Source organism: Epinephelus moara, chromosome 11, assembly GCF_006386435.1.
Source record: "Epinephelus moara isolate mb chromosome 11, YSFRI_EMoa_1.0, whole genome shotgun sequence".
Lineage (NCBI taxonomy): Eukaryota > Metazoa > Chordata > Actinopteri > Perciformes > Serranidae > Epinephelus > Epinephelus moara.
In genome coordinates, this window is record NC_065516.1 from 32,203,653 (window position 1) to 32,224,628 (window position 20,976).

The following is a 20,976-nucleotide window of genomic DNA, read 5'->3' on the forward strand; positions in this document are numbered from 1 at the left end:
GTGCACCACATTCTGGTAAAACACATGAACCCTCCCTTTCGTCTACATTCCTGTTCACTCACCCCGCTCTGTTATGTAGGTGTGTAATGGAGTGGCAGACTGCCCAGACTCCTCACTAGCACCACTTGGAGGTCCCACTGATGAGCAGGGCTGTAGAAGCTGGAGCTCCTGGGGTCCGTGGAGCCCCTGCAGCACCTCCTGTGGTACAGGCTCAATGAGCCGGCAGAGAACCTGCCCTCCAGGAGATCCACTGCACCAGTGTCGGGGGCAGGACCTCCAGAGGCAGCAATGCTTCAACACCACCTGCCCTGGTAAGGAGGTGGATATGAGGGAATAAACTGTTTCAAAATGTTGATGCGTGGTTTAAAATCAAACACTAAAATATGATGCTCTCTACTCCCCACTACAGTGGACGGTCAGTGGCTGCCATGGGTGAGCTGGTCGAACTGTTCCAGCGGTTGTGGTGGAGTGCAGGTCAGACACAGAGGCTGCATCCCTCCTCGCTACGGAGGGCGAGACTGTTCCCAGCTCCCTGGACCATCCAACCTACCCATGGAGATCAGTAAGAGCGGACTGTAAACAAAGAAATAAAACACTGAATTAAATGATACTGGAGATGTAATTGGTAGTGATGGCCAAATGAAGCCTCATGAAGCATTTTCTTTATTTTCTAAGCCCCATAGATGGCGCTCATGGTTCAAAGAGAGAGGCTCAAAGAATGGCAATTCATTGTGCTTTCGACCTTTTCTTGAACAAAAAGCGCCATCTAGTGGGCTCATAAAATAAAGACAATGCTTCATGAAGCTTCATTTGGCCATCACTAGTAATTGGTCTAAAATCATTAGTTAGTACGGAAAGAAATGTCTCAGCTTTGTACAGTAATTGAGGAGGAAAGTGTTTTGTTGTTAGAAACTAGGTCAAATGAAAACTGATTTTCCAAAACCCCGACAGATAAGACTATAACTGTTTGCATGACTTGATTCGGGGAAAAATACGCGAGACGAAACCGTTTTAGAACGTTGTAGGGAAAAGTTGCAGCGGTGTGAACTGGCCAGTCTGAGCTCGACTCAAGATGGCCGATGTAGTAGTTGCCTGTTTATACTTGCCTTATCGTGAATCTGTGGTCTGAACTGGGCTTCAGAATAATCCCTATGAAACAGGTATTCTGATCAAAATGAACAGTAACAAAGAAAGTGGGAATGCAAAGAACGTTTAAAAGATTTTAAAAAATGAACTTTTCTCCCTCCTGTCCTCTGTCAGAGCCTTGTCCGGACGATGGATGTGCCAACACCAGCTGTCCCACTGGGCTTGTGAGACACAGCTGTGCTCCCTGCCCAGTGTCCTGTGCCCACATCAGCAGTGGGACGACCTGTGATCCAGTAACACCCTGCTCCTCAGGTCAGTCAGAAGGAATCTGGAGTATCTTGTGCTCTAGAATGAATTGTTGCTTCTTCCCATTTTCAAATTGCCAAGTTCATTTTTTAAAATCACAATCAACGTGTCTCACATGTCAGGTTGTTGGTGTCCCGAGGGCCAGGTGATGAGCCATACGCAACAGTGTGTGTTACCAGAGGAGTGTGTGTGTGAGGTGGCAGGTGTGCGCTACTGGCCGGGCCAGCAGATGAAGGTGGACTGTGAGATCTGTATTTGTGAGAGAGGAAGGCCTCAGAGGTGCCAGCCTAACCCAGACTGCTCAGGTGAGTCAGATCAACATCAAATCCACACAGTTGGATTCTACCCACATACTGAATAGTCTGAGCAATCCCACAGCCGGTTTTGTAATCCTGCAGTGCACTGTGGCTGGTCGTCATGGTCTGAGTGGGGAGAGTGTTTGGGGCCCTGTGGTGTTCAGAGCGTCCAGTGGTCGTTCCGCAGCCCAAACAACCCGACCAAGTATGGAGACGGGAGAACGTGTAGAGGGATTTACAGGAAAGCTCGCCGGTACGTAGCCCTCTCCTACCTTTACTGTTTCTGCAACTCGACTTCTACACCACTGCACCTCTACTCATCGTATCCTCGGTCCCAATTGGATGATTCCTAAATATTCTGGTGACCCAGAATACATGCTCTCCACATGTGATCTTACCAGTTTTGTACCCATGATCATTTCTGACCAGCTTGCAATATTTAATTTACATGTTAATAATCCCTCGTGAAGTTACTTACACTGACAAACTTTGTCCTCGCTGATCATCTGCACTACACCACTGTTAGAGGTAGCTCTTTGTCTTCGTGTGTAACGCCACATATGAGCAAACACATGCATTTCATTACTCCTGCATGCAGGTGCCAGACAGACCCCTGTGATGAGTGTGAGTACCAGGGTCAGTCCCATGCTGTGGGGGACAGATGGAGGTCAGACCACTGCCAGTTATGTCACTGTCTGCCCAACCTCACAGTGCAGTGTTCCCCCTACTGTCCGTACGCTGTCAGTGGATGTCCACAGGTAAGACGAGAATTGTGTGTGACTGCGCTCACTGTATATGCTGCACATTAGTATATTTGCACATTTATTTGAGTGTGTGACCGTGCACGCTGAAATCCCTCTGTCTTTAAATCTTATCTCCTGTAAACAGTTGAATCCACACACAGTGTCCCCGTCACAATCCACAGCCCTGCTTCCTCTGCATCCTTTGCTTCTCCTCTACATAGTTGTGTCCCGTAGCAACTCTACCACACGTGTGATTGAGTCAGACGTTGAATGTTGGTTTATTTGCGCAGGGCCAAAGCCTGGTGCCTGGAGAGGGAGACAGGTGCTGCTACTGCCGAGGTAAAGTCAGAACTTTTGTTCAGCTATCTGCGCTGAATAAATGTCTTCCTGTAAAGTAAAATGATTTGCACTCACCAGTTACACACGACTAACTGCACCCCATGGTTACTAATGGTGTCACTGAGAGATGGTTAATGTCAGAGATGACGTTGATCCCAGTAAATGATAGGAAATATTATGTTTTTCTTTTGTTCCCAAACATTAATCCTTCTATCCTATAAAACCTCTGTAGGAGGAAATGACACCATACTTGTGACAATCAGCCCTGTCACTGTGACCTCCAAGCCAGCAGGCGGCACTACACCTGTGGTTCCCACGTATCCACTTCCTCCTGGAGGTTTGTGTGTTCTTCATATGATCAATTGGTCGTCAGCTTCACAAGTAGAAGTTGAGAATTTTGGCTTTTTAGCATCTACGATTACCATCCAAAGGTTTGTCTATTTTCTCGTTTCCTTCTCTGTACAGATGAGTGTTGGTCTCCTCTGGGTGTTCAGACTCTCCCAGCCTCAAGTTTCAGTGCCTCGTCACAGCAGACTGGTCACCCCCCAGAGGCAGGTCGCCTCCATTGGTGGGACCCCCACAGTGACCTCCAGGTACACCAAGATGATAGATTTATATAGTAGGACCAGACTTTATACTGTTCATCCTGACTGAATGTCCTTGAGCAAGCTGAATCCACACCAGCTCCAAGACTGCTGTTCTGTAGCCTGCACTCTGACCTTTGAAAATGTAATGTTTCCCACAGTGTCAGGTAAAATTAATGAGTCAAACCAGGGGATGATGACATTAGAAAACAATGCCTCTGACCACTGAACGACTTACATGAGCTGGACCTGGTAGATTGGTAGATTTTGGAGTGCTCCTTTGATTTTCAATCCTTTACACTTTTATTTGTGGTATACAGTGTGTTCTCTGTTTCTTGGCCATGCTAACGACGTGGCTCAAGGGATGGCAATGTTGGTTGGTCGGTCAGTTGGCTGTTACATTGCCTCAGATTGAAATATTTCCACAGTTACTGAATGGATTTGGGACAAGCAATCAGGATGAAATTGAATGTCTTAGTTGATCCTCTGACTTGACCTCTAGTGTCCGCAGCAGTATTACACTTGACTTGACATCTAGATTGACATAAACTTTGGTACAGATATTCATGTCCCCCTCAAGATTAATTATCTCTTTTCTTCTGCATTATGAGGCCAGGTTTTTTAATTTGTCCAATACCTGCAAAACTAAAGCTAATATTAAAGTTACTGTAATTATTTCCGACTTGTAATATTCACCTCAAGTTCCAAGTCATAATTACAACTTACAACTTTTCCTCTGAATGCTGTGATTTATCCAACACGGCACCTACTAATGTTAATATAGAAAAAGCTTGAAAACTAAACAACAATTATCATTTAGTGTAATTAAATCCAAATGTAATGGATACGTTGTTATATTCTCAAGACACAGTATTTAAAATCTTATCATCACCAAGTCTGTATTTAAGCCAGAGATAAACTTACTTTTTAACCATTTATTTGCACAAACAACTGGCTGAGTCATGAATGTAATTGTTCACGTACTTGCCTATGTACTACACGGGTTAACTGAGGATTACACAAGGGGCACACCAGTGAACTGAGACCGTGTAGAACATCCAGATTTGCATGACTTTAATAATAAATATTGCCAAACAAACAGGCAGAACCAATGTCCCAAACAGATGCAGGATACGTGAGGAAGTTTGTAACATGGAATTTTCCCCAAACTTGCCATCCTGCTTTAACATCTACATGACGTCTTATGTACAAAACATTTATCTGCAGGGCTGGAGCCCAGAACCTGAGGAGTATAAGGATCTACCACAGCGGAGCCCTGAGGGACGCAGTAGCAACACACAAAGCCCGTACATACAGATAGACCTGCTGAATCGATACAACATCACTGGTAAACATTTACACAAATGCCTTAGAACAAGCTCTGATTGAAATGCTGGTTTACTCAATGTGAGATTATGTGCTGTATATCAGTAAATAAATAAAATGCTTTCCATCCTCCTCTAGGTGTGCTCACCCAGGGTGGTGGTGTGTTCGGCACATTCGTGTCCAGCTTCTACCTCCAGTTCAGCCAGGATGGCAGACAGTGGTACACTTACAAGGAGCTTGTTACTGATGCCCGGCCCAGAGCCAAGGTCAGACCTCAGACCAAGTCTATGCAACTTTTCCATCATACACAGTGAACACCAACTGCTATTGCTTTTTTATGTTTTTGAGTTGTCTGCCATGTGTTCTGGAGGCATTAAACTCTGAGGTGGTGTTCTAGTTCAGATGTTGAAACTGATGTGTTGCCATTCTCCCTCCAGGTTTTCTATGGTAACCATGATGATCGAGGGGTGGCAGAGAGCAGACTGGACAGGATGGTGTCGGCCCGGTTTGTCCGTCTGCTCCCACACGACTTCCAGAATGGCATCTACCTGCGGCTCGAGATCATGGGCTGTGGAGATGGTAGGTGGAAATTTTGACTGTACTTTGCTGGTGTTATGTGATTTTGTGAACAAATGCGATTATAAAATGCTTTCCTCTCCTCCAGGTGACCACTGGTTGACGACCCCCACTCCTCCCTCCCAAGTCTCCCCACCAGGTGGCTGCAGAGAGAAGGAGTTCCAGTGTAAAAACGGGCGCTGTGTGCCTGCTGGTCCACTGGGAGTTGTCTGTGATGGAGTCAATGACTGTGGGGATGGATCAGATGAGATGTACTGTGGTGAGTGTTCCAACCTAACACACCTGAGTTTCATTTATTGTACTGTATAAGAAGTTATTTCTGGGATGTGGTGGAAAAGAAACCTGCTCAGGTTGTAGACTGTTCGCCATTTTTAATCTAATCTTTGATCCTGGTGCTTTTAAGTAGTGATGGCCAAATGAAGCCTCATGAAGCATTTTCTTTATTTTATGAGCCCACTAGATGGCGCTTTTTGTTCAACAAAAGGTTGAAAGCACACTGAATTGCCATTCTTTGAGACTCTCTCTTTAAACCATGAGCGCCATCTAGTGGGCTCAGAAAATAAAGTAAATGCTTCGTGAGGCTTCATTTGGCCATCACTACTTTTAAGCTTTCTTAAAAAGGCTTTGTAAGTCACACATACCAAAAGTGAATATAGAAATCGCTCCCCACGTGCAGGTACGCAACCGTCCCCTACAACCATCAGCCCACGCAGCTGCCCTGCTGGTCAGTTCTCCTGCCCCCCACCAGGGGGCTGCATCGAGGTATGGCAGCGCTGTGACGGGATCCCCCACTGTCCCAAAGGAGAGGATGAAACTGGCTGCCATTCCCACGAAAACATCACTACCCAGTCCGACAGGTAGAGGGCATCTTTAACAACATTTATATTTGATAAATCATGTTAATTCACATCCTCGTCTTTCATTCTTTCTGGATGTTGTGAAGTAAACAAGAAGGATTTTAAGTATCTGAATTATTGTTCATTGCTAATTTACAGGCAGTACACACCGACCCCTGCTCCTCTCAGGACTCCATCCAAGGCAGCTGTCACTCATCCTGCAGTAACACCTACGGTAAGAGGACACATCTGTATTCACTATTTTATTGTCTGAGGAATTCATTTTGAAAGGGTACAAGACGGGGCTGCACACCTAGAAATGCTTGCAAACTTAAAAAAGAGGATTACAGGTGTTAATATTTCTACATATCAATATGTGCTTAATTTATTTTCTAATGTATTTACAGGATGGGGGCCCAGGATATCGTGGTGAGTGTTAAATGCAGTTTAGATGGCTACATTTCCTGTAGACTTTTGTGTCTGTTGATTTTATCTAAAGAATTAAAATATCAGTGAAGACCAGATGCTTTAAAATGTTGTGTTTGAGGTGTTCAGTTTGCCAAACTGACGCTGTAAGAGGGTGATAAAATTCAACATATTCTTCAGGCATCTGCTCCTCTCCTCTTGGACTGGAGGATGGGAGGATTCGATACGGTCAGCTGACGTCATCCTCACATCGGGAGAACAACCCCGCTGATGCTGGACGACTAAACATCGTCCCGAACGTGTGAGTGATCTGATCTTTGTATCGTTGTCGCCCCTAAAGCAAACACCAGTGTAAAAGACTTTTGAATTATAACATGAAATACAAAGCATCCAGAATAGTAACAAATGATATCATCATCTGTGCAGTCAGGTTATGGAGCCTGGATGGAGCCCTGTACCTTCAGATCCCCAGCCATATCTTCAGGTGGACTTCCTGGAGCCCACATGGGTGTCAGGCGTGGTGACCCAGGGCAGTGAGCGCATGTGGGGTTACCTCACTAAATACCGCCTCGCCTTCGCCCTGCACAGCAGCCTCTTCACAGACTATACAGAGGATGGGAAGCCGGGTGGCCCTGCCAAGGTATTTATCCTCGTATGATGAACTGCTTCATGAATGTGTTCACACATGGTGGAGAAAAATAAAGATCAGATACATGTGCTCATGTGAAAGTGTCCTCATGGTTGTGCTGTAGGTGTTTGAGGTGCGGATGGTGGGCAGGACTCCTGTGACCCGCTGGCTTGGCCGGCTGGTCAGAGCTCGTTACCTGCGCATTATCCCTGTGGAGTTCAGACACACCTTTTACCTGCGTGCTGAGATCCTCGGCTGCAGAGGAGGTGAGATGCATAACGAAATGATAACACTCTTGTATACTTTATTTGTTACACAGAACTAATGCTGGGATGTTCAGCCTACTTCACACCTGTGTTAATATGAATCAACTTTTCCTCCTGCTACTATAGATGAGCTGGTAACACCCAGCAGTGTGACCACATCTCCCTCTGGTGGTGGGAGAGTGACTGTGCAGCGTTGTAAGCCGGGTCAGTTTGCATGCCAGCACAGTGAGGAGTGTGTCTCTGTGTCTGCGCTCTGTGACGGTCGACCAGACTGTAAGGACCACTCCGATGAGATCAACTGTGGTGAGAGCTGGTGATATTTGGTCGTGTATATTTTCAATCTTCTTTTGAGTCGTGCCTCAACACCAAGTTTTAGTCCTCTTACATGTTTACAAGTGAATAAATTGCCCCATTGCTAAGTCCCGCCCCCCTTGGTAACTGTACCTCTGTTAAAATGATGTCAGTCAGTCAGTTATATTCCAAAGGAAATAATCACAAATTTCCGAGAGGAGAGATGTAGACTGAAAGAATTTCACGTGACAGTTTAGTCAGAAAAATATGCAGCACCTCTCTGCTCCATTTTCCTTGATCCATGTCTGTCTTTGCTTACGTCTCCTTCTCCTCATCCTCTTCTTCAGGAACGGCCCCAACCAGAGGCTCTCCAGGGCTGCACAACCAGACCAGCTCCACTGGGGCTCCAGGTTTCCATGGTGAAAGTACAACCGGTGCCCCAGGCCTCCATACCACCAGGTCCCAAGGTAGCCTTCCTGGTGTGGCCAGCCCAGGGGTCACAGGTCAGACTGGACTTCAGAAGACGACAGCCGCAAGTGCAGGTATAATCCGCTGCTTATTTTGTCTTCCTTTGTTGAATGTGTCTGTTTGCAAGTCACTTAAGACCATTCATTTGCTTAGGGGTCACCACAGGTCAGCCTGGACTGCATCTCACCACCACTCTTGATGTTGGAAAACCTGGGTTGCAAACTACGGAAGGTGAGAGACGCAGCTATCGTACAACCAGACAGGACTCACTGATTAACACTTTATACGTAACAGTCTAATATTATAACCTTGATTTCATTTTTATTTACAGCCCCATGGGTCGCTACAACCCCCCATGATGGTGGTCTACCCAGAGTGCTTTGCGTGGAGGGCCAGTTTGTGTGCCGGTCTTTTGGCTGTGTCGACTCGGCACAGGTGTGTGACGGCAGAGAGGACTGTTTGGACGGTTCAGATGAAGAACGGTGCGGTATGTCAACAGGCAGGATAGTGGAAGTACAGAAGAATGAAAATATGATTATTTCAATTATGGAAATACTGTAAATGTAGAAGAAACAGAGAGAATATAAATAATAGTTGATGTGTTATTCCAGGAAAAACTCCCATGTAAGTTGAGTAAAGTTCTGTCATTGTATTCTCGTCTCCTCAGGTACCACAGCCAGACCAGTAGTGACACCACAGCGCCCCCTGGTGCCCAGCCCCTGCTCTCCCAAGCAGTTTTCCTGTGCCAGTGGGGAGTGCGTTCACCTGGACCGCAGGTGTGATCTACAAAAGGACTGTGTAGATGGATCAGATGAGAAGGACTGTGGTAAGATATAAGCTTACCTTGAAAGTGGAAATAAGACAAAACAAAAGAGGAAAATATTTTTGCTACATCTGTTTCCTCCTCCTCTCCTCCAGTGGACTGCATCATGTCCCCGTGGACAGCGTGGAGTGCGTGCAGCGTGTCCTGTGGTCTCGGCTCCTTATTCCGGCAGAGGGACATACTGAGGGAAGCGCTGCCCGGAGGGGCCTGTGGCGGAGCTCAGTTTGATAGTCGGGCCTGTTTCCCTCGAGCATGTCCAGGTCTGTTCTCTGAACCTGAAGTCAAACACGACACATCTTCCACAAGTACCAGCTCTCTGATTTAATGTCATCTTTTCTTGTAGTTGATGGTCACTGGTCACAGTGGACAGAGTGGTCAGAGTGTGACGCTCAGTGTGGAGGTGGTGTCAGGCAGAGGAACAGAACCTGCTCTGCTCCTCCTCCCAAGAACGGCGGGCGGGACTGTCAGGGCATGACCCTGCAGAGCCAGAGCTGCAACAGCCAGCCGTGCACCAAAGACACCGGCACACAGACAGGTGCTCAGACTCTGTCAGACTATACATCTGTTGTTGGTGTTTGAAGTCTTAAGTTATTCTCCTCGCCTTGACCACACTGATTATGGCATCGCTGCATGATTAAGTCTGTAAACTGTCTCTTCTCTGATTGGTTGTTCAGGCTGTGTCAACAGCATGGTGCTGGTGACTGAGGCAGACTGCCAGGCTGGGAGGGTGGAGCCATGTCCTCCGACCTGCTCACATCTCAGCTCGACCAGCAACTGCAGTGGAGCATGTATACTGGGTAGGACGCACAGGAAGTGATGGGGTGTCATTTTGGACCCATAGAGTGATCTCATTGTTTGCTTTATAACGTCATGTAGATACGAGAAATTGAGGTCATTTTGGGTACATATCTGAGACCTAATTCAGTATCCATGATTGCATGTAACGTGAGACATGGTATTGCCCCTCTGTTTTGGGTTAGTGTTGCCAAAACCAATCAGGCCTCATGCTGTCAGACTTACATTAAGTTGACTAAATATCAGCATTGAATAATTTCCTGGACATTTCCAGTCGCACTAAATAAAATTAATAATAAAACATTTTTATAAACTCCACAAACCTGTACTGAAGCTTCGAGAACAGTAATAGCTCACTGAGGCTCATTTCTGTGGAGCTAAAATGCTGATTAAGACTAATTCTGTCTTCTCCAGGGTGCCGCTGTCCCGATGGTCTTTACCTTCAGGACGGGCGATGTGTGAATGCCAGCCAATGTGTGTGTCTGTGGGACGGTGAGACGCTGCAGCCAGGACAGACGGTCAGCAGGGACCAGTGCACCACATGGTGGGAGACACAGATAGATTTATTTGTTTGTTTTTCACTTTGAGAGTGAGCCTGTTTTTTATTACTGATGTCATTTTATAAAATGCCAACGAACTCAAATTTAACTTTCTAGATGAATCACTCATGACTTCAGTTGTGCAAAAAATATTTTTACTTTATTTTTCATGTCATAATGTTTTGTCTGAAGAGGTGTCATATTTTTCAGTTGCTCTATTTTAAATCACACTCAGGTTCTTCCAAGCAGTATCTTGGACCACCTGACTGCTGCCTTAGTGTCTAAAAAGCAAATCTGACTGTAAAAAACGAAGCTAATAGAAATGCATATTTCTCTCCCATCAGTGTGTGCAAAGATGGAAAAGTAGCCTGTGACACCTCCCGTTGTGCAGCCACCTGTCACTGGTCAGGCTGGTCGTCATGGTCACCATGTGATGTGACCTGTGGTCTGGGGCTCCAGCAACGCTACAGGTGAGCTTGTTTAATTCAAACTCAAATTGTAAAGCACAGTACCTCTGCCTTATAGCACTTTCTACAAGACTCATTTTCACAACAGGAGTGTGATAATATTAAATTTTATCAATGATTCTGTTCTTAATCTGTACTTATTTTCTCTGCTTGCTTTCTTTTCTACACTCACATTCACATTTTAGATGCTTGCATCATATGTTCCTTTTAAATTTTTGGTTTGCATTTGTTTTAAGAATCCTAATTTGCTTTTTTCACTGCTGTATCATTTACTGTTCGCTGCTGCAACAATCTAGTTTCCCCACAGGTTTTGTTACTGTAACTTCAGTCCCACTTTTATATCATGCATCAACCCTCTGGAGTCGACGGACGTGCCCGTGCGTCCAAATCACATGACCGATTTAAGATGACGTAGCAGCAAGACGCAGGCTCGCTGAGTCTCTGTTTTAGCTTGTGTCGAAAGTGCGAACTTCCAACTATATACCAGTTTTGGTTTTAGGTCCAATGTGTTAATACAGTATGTCAAAATGAAAAAATAACTGTAAAGTCACACAGGTGAGATTATGCTGAAACAAATGACACCAAACAAGGCAAGGTGAACAGTTTTTAAGGTGAAATTTAAAGGTAAAATCAAAAGTTATACCCTTGACCCCAAAGGGTTAATGCACTTGTTCTGCACTGATGGTGTTTGACTGCTCACACACCACCCTTTAAATTTGACCAGGAGTCTTTATGCCTCGACTTTGTCTCCTCAGGTCTCCAGTGAACCCGGCTGGAGCAGTCAGAATCCAGCCCTGTCCAGGAGACTCCTCAGAGGCCCGCCGCTGCTCCAACCCCTGCTTACCTGGTACACCAACTCACATTAATGTCACACTGTGTGGTTTTACCTTGTTTTTCAGGGACTTCTTTTAAACACCAGCTGCTCAAAGACTTTTTTATTTGTCACCTAATATTTAATCTAACAAATCCTGTGTGTATGGGTCAAAAATGATGGTGATTAGATGTTACACTAAAATGAATGTATGTAATAAATGAAAAGCTGCGTATCCTTTCTTTGTTAATAGCATGAATATCAAAATGTGTAGCTACACCAAGCTAGTAAATGGGACTAGACTTTTAATTGAAGTTTTATGGTAAACCTGTCTTTGAATACTTTGATGCAAGTCTCAGGTCACTATCCTAGAATCACTTGCATACTCATTATCATATGATGTCTGTGTCCTCGTCTCCTCCAGTGCTACCAGATGGAGTCTGGAGTAAATGGACCGGCTGGTCAGAGTGCAGTAAGACATGTTTCAACCACGTCGACGATGTTGGAATCCGACAACGATTCCGCAGCTGCAACCACACGCTCGCAGCTTTCAACCAAGCGGACACAAACTCAGCCTGCGAGGGAGACAGCGAGGAGCAAGAGCCTTGCAACACTGTGCGCTGTCCAGGTATTACAGACGCAGACACACACACAGAAACCACAAGTTCTCTGTTCCCTCCGCTCTCCACAAATGATGTGTTTGGAAGACGACTGTCTGAAAAGCTGATGCTAGTTGTGTCCTTCCAGTGAATGGCGGCTGGTCAGCGTGGTCATCGTGGTCGCAGTGTTCATCAGAGTGTGACTCCGGCGTCCAAACGAGAGAGCGGTTCTGCAACTCCCCCTCACCACAGCATGGGGGCAGCAGCTGCCCCGGGCCACACATACAGACACGAGACTGTAACTCCCACCCTTGCTCAGGTACAGCATCATGTTTTCTTACAACTCAAGCTAATATGTGTGAATAATAATTTAATAAGAATTTTCTCTGTCCGCAGTTGCGATACTCTGTCCTTACCTCCACTCGTCTCCTCTCAGGTGTGTGTCCAGAGGGCATGGTGTACATGACATCAGCAGAGTGTGAAGCTCACGGCGGTGCGTGTCCGCGGGTGTGTTTGGACATGACCTCCGCAGAGGTGCAGTGTGCCACCGCCTGTTATGACGGCTGTTACTGTGCCCTGGGCTTCTACCTGCTCAACGGCAGCTGTGTGCCTCTGGCAAAGTGCCCGTGTTACCATCAGGGGGAAACGTACCCAGCCGCGGCCACCCTGCCTGTTGATGCCTGCAATAACTGGTACTGTTGGCCTGTGTCCAAAATGACTTTCACTGTGAAGTGGATAAAATGACATCTGTCTATAAATGACGTTTAGATTATTTTTTAATATTTTGGGTCACTTATTCTTACACTGTGTGTCTCAAACAGCACCTGCACTAACGGAGAAATGGTGTGTGGAACAGCTCCGTGCCCTGGTGAGTGAATTTCAATTAGTTTTGTGTGTACATTTACTCATCTCCTCCACAGCCTCTTGCTTTCCTTAAGTCTTCTCTTGTGTCCTCATTTGTCCCCCATGCTCTCTGTCTTTCTCCACCTTTGATCCTGTGTGGTTTCCTCAGTGGACTGTGGCTGGAGCAGCTGGACTCAGTGGAGCGCTTGCAGTCGCACGTGTGATGTTGGTGTGAGAAGGCGTTATCGTTCGGGAACCAATCCTCCTGCAGCTTTCGGGGGCCGTCCGTGCAAAGGAGACAGAGTTGGGATTGACACCTGCAGCATTGAGCCCTGCTTTGGTGAGGAGAATTTTATTATTTACGAAATCCACGTTGTTGCTCCTGTGTGTTCAAAGAAATTAAAAACAAACCACTGATCAAAACAGACAGAAGTTAGTGAAGTTTTGATGCGTCTGAAGGTACAAAGGAGCCGTGGAGTGCGTGGTCGGAGTGCTCGGTGACATGTGGAGGAGGTTACAGGACCAGAACTCGCGGGCCCATCCGGATCCACGGCACCGCTCAGCAGTTCAGCGCCTGTAACCTGCAGCCCTGTGGTACGGAAAGACAGAACGCTGGATGTCCATTTTTTTTTTACAAAAATCAGGCGAATCAGAAGAAGAGAAAGTTTTAATTGATTTCTTCTTGGACTCTGTTGCTGTGTCAGGAGATGGCAGGGTGTGTCCTCCAGGCCAGGAGTGGCAGCAGTGTCTGAGGGGAGCAGTGTCATGCACAGACCTGACCATGGACCTGAGCAGGAACTGCACACCGGGCTGCCAGTGTCCACACGGGACAGTCCAACAGGTGGGTGGAGCGGCTAAACACAATCAATGGTACACAAACATATACACAGAAACCACCAGATGGTCCTTTGTGTTTCCAGGATGGCGTGTGTGTGCGAGAGTCTGATTGCCGCTGTGATCTGGACGGAGAACAGTACAAACCTGGAGACATTGTGCCCACAGACTGCAACAACTGGTGAGTGAAGCTGACGTCTTTAACTGCTCCATGAGCCAGGATGAGTTTAACTCCGCCAGCATGTGCTTACATCATTCGTACATGAAGAGATGACATTATGGTTTGTGTGTGTTTATATTTCAGCACATGTGAAGCAGGGAGGCTGGTGAACTGCTCTCAAGTCAGCTGCAATGGTAGGCGAAGAGTCAGTCAGTTAATCTGTAATGGAGCCACTGCTGCTTTTCTTGTAATTGTAGAGATGCAAAACAACATGAAAAAGCAAAATGAATGATGTGCAGTTTTTCTTCTGTTGTCTCTAACCTCTGTGTTGCAACTTTCTGTTCCTCTTCGCACAACCACACACGCTCTCTCCAGTTGACGGCCAGTGGTCAGCATGGACTCCCTGGGGTCAGTGTTCAGTGTCGTGCGGAGCGGGTCTCCAGTCTCGCTACAGGTTCTGTTCCAGCCCTCAGCGCTCTGGCAGTGGGCTGCCATGTCTGGGCTCTCACAGAGAGGACCAAGTCTGCATCGCTGCTCTGTGTGACCGTGAGTTTGTTTTGTGTTCATCTGTATCGACTGATATTCTGTTGATATTCAAACCTACTGGCGTTACATTTTCTATTCCTCGTGTCTTTTTATATCCTTTATTTAGCCAGGAAGGTCCCACAAAGACAGAGGATCTCTCCTTCCAGGGAGTCCTGCACATTAATACGTCACCTGTATGCAAATTATAACTGGATTGCTCCCAGGATCCAGACAAATTACAATTTTTGGGGCAGTCAGATCACAAATTCTTAAAGGAGCTACCTGAAGCTAACTTAATTTGCTCTGGCATAAGTTGCTTGCCAGGAAAATTTAATTGAACATCCTGTAAGCCGCGAGGATTGTTTAATGTCAGTCGACAAATTAAGGCTTTGTCAGGCTGCTGGAGCTTTTTAAGTTTCTCATTATTCTCTAGTGAAATATGTCCTTTAAATATCGAGAGTGATATAAAAATATTAATAAAGACCAGCTCCTGTTGAAATAAAACAGATACACACATCCTGTTTACTTAAAACTGCAAGTTCTAGCTCTAATTTTTACTATTTCATCATGATGTGTTGGCACTTTCCAGGTGACGGTGGCTGGGGTGAGTGGAGTAACTGGACCAAGTGTACCAAGTCATGCGGTGGCGGGGTTCGGAGCCGGAAGAGAGAGTGCGACAGCCCGAGTCCAGAGGGGGAGGGGAACTACTGCGAGGGTCTGGGAACTGAGGTCCTCACCTGTAACACTGACCACTGTCCAGGTACATTTGCAGAGTGTAGAATGTAGATTGTAGAGTACAGTGTGAATTTTGTTCACAGTGCAGCCGACATTATGTTACTGTTTTGACGTGTGTATCTGTGTGTGTTTCCAGTGGCGCCATGCTCGCAGGTCCCGGGCACAGCGTTCAGCAGCTGTGGCCCCTCCTGCCCTCGCTCCTGTGATGACCTGGCTGTGAGTATCACTCTGATTATCACCGGTTTAACATGAAGTCACACTTTATGGAGAACAATAAGAATTCAGGTGATAAGGGGATTGTCTTCCTCTCCCTCAGCACTGTGAGTGGCAGTGTGAGCCAGGCTGCTACTGCACAGAGGGAAAGGTCCTGTCTGATAACGGGACAGTCTGTGTCGAGAGAGAAGACTGTCCCTGCCTGGACCTCAACACTGGACACAGGCTGGAACCAGGGGAGACCACTGAAGCCCCTGATGGATGTAACAACTGGTCAGGATTATACACAACCACATTTATATTTAACAGAGAAATATCCAGACAAGAAAATAACTTTGTTGGTATTTCTTTTTTGTGTCAGCACTTGTGAGGGCGGGAGGCTCAACTGCACCAGAGACCCCTGTCCAGGTGAGTCAGACCAGCTGTTAGTCTCCGTACCTGTTAATTAAAAAACAAATACACTGGCTTGTGTGCAGTCTTTCTGTCTCTGACTGAAGTTTAAACTCACAAATGCAAATTTCCGACTTGATTAACAGGAAACCTGCACAGGAAAGTTATGTCTGGAGATGTTCATAAATGTACGTGTGTGTCTCCAGTGTCAGGCGGCTGGTGTGAGTGGTCAGAGTGGACGCCGTGCTCCAGGACGTGTGGGGCAGAGTCGGTGTCCCGCTACAGGAGCTGCGGCTGTCCTGAGCCCAAAGCTGGAGGAGCGGCCTGCTCTGGAGAACAGGAAATACACAATGGGGTCGGAGTTCAGATCCAGAGACAGCCCTGCCCTGTTATCACGTTCTGTCCAGGTACAAAGTTACCACTCATCATCAAGTCAAGTCATTTTATAGATACATGTATGTCACATTTAAAAACAGCAGGAATTGAACCAAAGAGCCTCAATACAATACACAATTAAAAAATAAAAGGTGCGTAAAAGGTTCGACTAAAAGAGGAAAAGCTAAAACAATTAACATGATAAAAGTTGAACAAAAAGAAAGTTAAGGGGAAATAGAATAAAGCTGAAAACAGATTAGAAAATATATATCACTGTCATTGGCTCCCAGTAACAGAACCTCAGCTGAGTTAATCAAAATGAAGACGTTTGTGAATTTCAATTGAATTATTTAGCCCCAAGAAACTCGTACTTAATGTGACTGTAAGAATGAAAACAGGTTTCACGACCCATTTGTCAGTCACTCATTTAAATATAAAGTCTTTCCCTGTGGTGATATTAATAAGTGGCATTTTAATCTGTTTCATTCCGCCTCCATTTTATCCTCTCCATCACAATTTTTTGTGTCTGTCTCTGCATTGCTCTCTTTGTGTCCTCGCTCTCCTTGTAGTCCATGGGTCGTGGAGTCCCTGGTCAGCATGGTCTGAGTGCGATGGGTGTGCTGGCTCGTCCACCCGCACCAGGGAGTGTAACAGTCCCCCCGCCAGGTTCGGCGGGCTGCCCTGTCTTGGAGAGAGCAGGCAGAGCCGCGGTTGCCACGACAACATCACCGTCTGCTCAGGTCAGCATAATAAAGGACTGTATAATTGTGCCTTTATGTTGAGACGCATGCTCCAATTCAAATGGAGGTTACTAGATGGAAATGAGGATGAAATGAGGACTGAAGAAACTTAAGCTCTGGTGAAGCTCTAGAGAGAAGTTACGAGATGCCTCACAAGAAACAAGGTGACACCCATTAGGTGGTGAAGCCTGGGAGAGAGACAGAAAAGAGGCTGCTTGAGTTTAATTAAAAAGCCAAAAGGCCTATTAAACAGAAATAGCTGCCTGAAAGGGGAGACTAATGAACTCTGTGATTTTATTGAACCCTTCCTGCCCCTCCATGTCCAACTCACGCAGAATGAGAACGAGGGTTACTTAAAAACATTTTCCAGCTGGTCTGGCTAGTTTCAAGTTTGCTTTTTGGTTGTTTAGTACATATTATTTGCCCAATATTTAGATACGAGATCTTCTCCTGGTCAAGACGGCAACATAATTAGTTCCCCATAATTTCTTTTTTCACATAATAGAGCACATATAATACTTAAAAGCAACACAAGAAGAACCGTAAAAGAAGAGAGGCCCAGAGGCGATGCCAGTGACAAAACACTTTCCAAGGTTTATGTAAAAGAGCAACATGTTTCCTTCAAGGCAGTTTGTAAAAGACCTTTAAAAGCATCCAAAGAAAAGAGCACTTCTAATATTGCATTTCTTTAAACCCCATCACTCCACTCTATCAAACTGTTTCCTCCTGCGTTCTGCAGACTGTGGAGGAGGCCAGGAAGAATGGCCCTGTGGGAAGCCCTGCCCTCGCTCCTGCTCAGATCTCCATGGTGACACAGAGTGCTTGGACTCCCCTGGGTGCAGACGGACCTGTGGTTGTCCGGGTGACATGGTCCTGCAGGATGGAGTGTGTGTGGCCAGGGAAGAGTGTCGCTGCAAATACCACAACAGCTCTGCCACTGGTTAGATCCTAAATCTGTTCATGTGAAGTCTCTAATGGAAGTTTTTACGTCGTATTATTAGTCTAATCAATAGATTTTTGTCCGTGATATAGTTGCAGCATCCAGCGGGTTGGATTCCAGTAATGCATCATGGGTGTGGCCTGGTGGATCTGACTGGCAGTTTGCAAATCCAGGAGACAGCATTATCAGTGACTGCAAAAACTGGTACAGCACAGCTAACTAGCTCCACGACAAAAATCTGTTCAATCGAATTACTTCATTAAAGATCACGTCTTTCTCATTTTGTCTCAGTTCATGCGAGGCTGGGGTGCTGCAGTGTCAATCAGTCCCTGGCTGCTACGTCGATGGTGGCTGGAGCCAATGGGGGGCCTGGACTGAGTGCTCGCTTTCTTGTGGAGGGGGAGTGAAGCTCAGGAGACGCCAGTGTGATAACCCGTCCCCGCAGAGCAGTGGGAGAGGCTGCCTGGGAGTCGCTGAGCAGAAGAAAGACTGCAACATGCATCTGTGCACAGGTAGTCCGGTCTGGTCAATCCGACGTAGAACTTTGAGTTTTTAGACTCAGACACAACATGGACAAAAATGTCTTTCTCTCAGTTTCTTTCATTTCCCTTGAAACAAATTCCTTAAGACGACTGTAGGTTTGTCCCTTGTATTTAGATAATCTAGTTATTTCTAAAGTAGAAATACTGATTAAAGTATAATGATTATGATGAAGATCTAAACAATAAAGAGTTGCTCTGAATAGAATTAAATCGAAAAAACATATGAAGTTGTGTCCTATCTAAGTGTCTTTTGGTTTCCAGACTCGGCAGGCCCGTGGCTCCCCTGGTCTAAGTGGTCTCCGTGTTCAGTCAGCTGCGGCGGTGGACAACAATCCCGCTCTCGTGTCTGCAGCTCTCCACCCTGCAGTGGCCTCAGCCGTCAAAGCAAGACCTGCAACACCCAGGTCTGCCTCGGTGAGTCCCAGTTTCCTGTCTCCATGCCATCGAAGTTGGTTTAATTGCAATATCCAGGCTAACCTTGTAAGAAAAAAAGTGGCACATTGTTACAGACTGTCTCTATGCTGACATCTTGTTATCGTGCAGAAGTGGGCTGCCCACCTGGCAGGTTGTACAGGGAGTGTGAACGAGGTGAGGGCTGTCCGTTCAGCTGCGCTCAGGTCAGCGGCAGAGAGGGCTGCTACTCTGATGGCTGTGAGGAAGGCTGCCACTGCCCCCCGAACACCTACCAACATCATGGTGTCTGCATGCAGGTGGGTTCTGCAGCAACTTTAGCATTGTGACAAACACGTGATATCGTGCATCTGAATAGGGCTGGGGTGATTCATTGACGTAATCTGCGTAATCGATTACAGTAGATCTAAAGAAAAGTAAACTGTGTCTGATCAAAGCATGGATTCCTTTGAAATACAAGCTGCAGCTGAGAAACCTCCGTCCTGTTCACTCTTTGTCCCCATCTAGGTGTGATATATGAGGATTATGAACACATGCAACATGTGTCTGTTAGTAGTCACTTAAACGTTCTGCTCCTCTGCTAACGTCACGCCATCTGTCACCTGACATTATTCACGTTATATTTTCTGTTTACTTTAACAGCCATGCATGAGAAGGAGCTTAAACTGAAGCTACAGACAGACTGCTGTTAGAGGCTGTAAATCGCCTCTGTTACTTTCCTTACCCTGCACTGATGCAAAAATATATTTGTCAGTGATGATCTAAACTACATGTGACTCCAGTGATGAAATAAATCCATGTGAAAATGGCTTAAGTTGTGTGTGATTTACAGTAATTAAATTAGTTTGAACTGGGTTTCAAGTCCTGTATTTTTCTGATCTGATAAGTGGGATCTATTTTTATTTTTATTCTTATTTTCATTTTTATTTTTATTTCATTTTCATTTTCATTTTATTATTTTGTTTTATTTTCATTTTCATTTTTAGTCTTATTTTTCTTTTATTTTCATTTTTATTCTTATTTTATTTACATTTTTATTTTTATGTTTATTTTATTTTTATTTTTTATCAATTATTATATGATAACAGTAATGCAGACATTAGACTAATTTCATAAAATGCTGCTATTATCTTTGTTTTTAGGAGAACTGAATGAGTTTCTGATATTTATTTTGGGGTAATTATATTGTTACATTAATCAAATAATAACAAAATAATTTTTTGAATAATTGACAAAGTAGTGGTTAGATTAATCGACTAATTAAAACAATAATCGTTACATAAATTGATAATAAAATAATTGTTAGCTGCAGCCCTACATCTGAATAATGCTAACATTAAAGCTTGCGTCACAAAAGGACAACAGGTTGGTGATTAACACACTCTCAAACCATTTTAGCTGAGCTAAAATGCATTAAATTAAATTAATGTATCAATGAAGGTCTTATTTAACACTAAAAAAAATATTTTTCTGATGTGATTCTACTGTTTGTTCCAGGAGTGTCCCTGCCTGGTGGACAAAGAGCTTCTGGCCTCTCTGCACAGTGTTTCTGTCATGCCGGTCACATCTCTGCTGCTCCACAACATCTCTGAGGGAGTGGAACTCCAGTCTGGAGACACACTGGTCCATGACTGCAGCACCTGGTGAGCAGAAAACCGTGGGAATATTTGCAGCTTCACTGTATTTCCCACACTGTTTTCTACTGCTGGACAACAAGGCTCCAATTGACTCTTCTAACTCTAAACCCGTCACCTTCCCGTTATTATCACTGCTTTCATAGTCAAACTCTTGAGACCACACCTCACCCCTTCCTCCCCTCTGTCCTGTAGCGGCTGTGAACACGGCAGGTGGAACTGCTCCTTGGAGCACTGTCCGGTCGACGGCGGTCTGTCACCCTGGGGCTCCTGGAGCCCCTGCTCGCTGTCCTGTGGAGGCCTGGGATTGAAGACTCGCTTGAGGGGCTGCACACATCCTGCTCCAGCACATGGAGGGAGAGATTGCCAGGGGCCACGCCAGGAAACCACTTACTGCCAGGCCCCTGACTGCCCAGGTACGCTACAGGG

At 45.6% G+C, this 20,976-nt stretch overlaps 1 protein-coding gene across 1 annotated transcript in view; it reads left to right on the forward strand.

The window, feature by feature from the left end:
- sspo (SCO-spondin) overlaps window positions 1-20,976 on the forward strand; it is a 102,246-nt gene that overhangs the window by 26,794 nt on the left and 54,476 nt on the right. Inside the window, exons 36-88 of the mRNA XM_050056713.1 lie at window positions 80-311; window positions 410-562; window positions 1,261-1,398; window positions 1,515-1,697; window positions 1,791-1,941; window positions 2,287-2,446; window positions 2,722-2,770; window positions 3,003-3,107; window positions 3,236-3,363; window positions 4,582-4,702; window positions 4,819-4,946; window positions 5,118-5,259; window positions 5,345-5,515; window positions 5,933-6,113; window positions 6,252-6,327; window positions 6,500-6,521; window positions 6,699-6,819; window positions 6,945-7,158; window positions 7,271-7,412; window positions 7,539-7,715; window positions 8,051-8,245; window positions 8,325-8,402; window positions 8,503-8,658; window positions 8,839-8,997; window positions 9,090-9,254; window positions 9,338-9,529; window positions 9,669-9,791; window positions 10,204-10,333; window positions 10,673-10,798; window positions 11,551-11,642; window positions 12,031-12,234; window positions 12,354-12,524; window positions 12,642-12,897; window positions 13,027-13,073; window positions 13,218-13,388; window positions 13,508-13,642; window positions 13,753-13,889; window positions 13,969-14,063; window positions 14,187-14,236; window positions 14,418-14,588; window positions 15,157-15,327; window positions 15,439-15,518; window positions 15,619-15,788; window positions 15,877-15,923; window positions 16,112-16,312; window positions 16,850-17,020; window positions 17,760-17,960; window positions 18,053-18,164; window positions 18,252-18,472; window positions 18,764-18,916; window positions 19,046-19,212; window positions 20,411-20,556; window positions 20,743-20,963. Of these exons, the coding sequence (XP_049912670.1) occupies window positions 80-311; window positions 410-562; window positions 1,261-1,398; window positions 1,515-1,697; window positions 1,791-1,941; window positions 2,287-2,446; window positions 2,722-2,770; window positions 3,003-3,107; window positions 3,236-3,363; window positions 4,582-4,702; window positions 4,819-4,946; window positions 5,118-5,259; window positions 5,345-5,515; window positions 5,933-6,113; window positions 6,252-6,327; window positions 6,500-6,521; window positions 6,699-6,819; window positions 6,945-7,158; window positions 7,271-7,412; window positions 7,539-7,715; window positions 8,051-8,245; window positions 8,325-8,402; window positions 8,503-8,658; window positions 8,839-8,997; window positions 9,090-9,254; window positions 9,338-9,529; window positions 9,669-9,791; window positions 10,204-10,333; window positions 10,673-10,798; window positions 11,551-11,642; window positions 12,031-12,234; window positions 12,354-12,524; window positions 12,642-12,897; window positions 13,027-13,073; window positions 13,218-13,388; window positions 13,508-13,642; window positions 13,753-13,889; window positions 13,969-14,063; window positions 14,187-14,236; window positions 14,418-14,588; window positions 15,157-15,327; window positions 15,439-15,518; window positions 15,619-15,788; window positions 15,877-15,923; window positions 16,112-16,312; window positions 16,850-17,020; window positions 17,760-17,960; window positions 18,053-18,164; window positions 18,252-18,472; window positions 18,764-18,916; window positions 19,046-19,212; window positions 20,411-20,556; window positions 20,743-20,963 (7,708 nt within the window). The remainder of the gene's footprint in view (window positions 1-79; window positions 312-409; window positions 563-1,260; window positions 1,399-1,514; window positions 1,698-1,790; window positions 1,942-2,286; window positions 2,447-2,721; window positions 2,771-3,002; window positions 3,108-3,235; window positions 3,364-4,581; window positions 4,703-4,818; window positions 4,947-5,117; window positions 5,260-5,344; window positions 5,516-5,932; window positions 6,114-6,251; window positions 6,328-6,499; window positions 6,522-6,698; window positions 6,820-6,944; window positions 7,159-7,270; window positions 7,413-7,538; window positions 7,716-8,050; window positions 8,246-8,324; window positions 8,403-8,502; window positions 8,659-8,838; window positions 8,998-9,089; window positions 9,255-9,337; window positions 9,530-9,668; window positions 9,792-10,203; window positions 10,334-10,672; window positions 10,799-11,550; window positions 11,643-12,030; window positions 12,235-12,353; window positions 12,525-12,641; window positions 12,898-13,026; window positions 13,074-13,217; window positions 13,389-13,507; window positions 13,643-13,752; window positions 13,890-13,968; window positions 14,064-14,186; window positions 14,237-14,417; window positions 14,589-15,156; window positions 15,328-15,438; window positions 15,519-15,618; window positions 15,789-15,876; window positions 15,924-16,111; window positions 16,313-16,849; window positions 17,021-17,759; window positions 17,961-18,052; window positions 18,165-18,251; window positions 18,473-18,763; window positions 18,917-19,045; window positions 19,213-20,410; window positions 20,557-20,742; window positions 20,964-20,976) is intronic.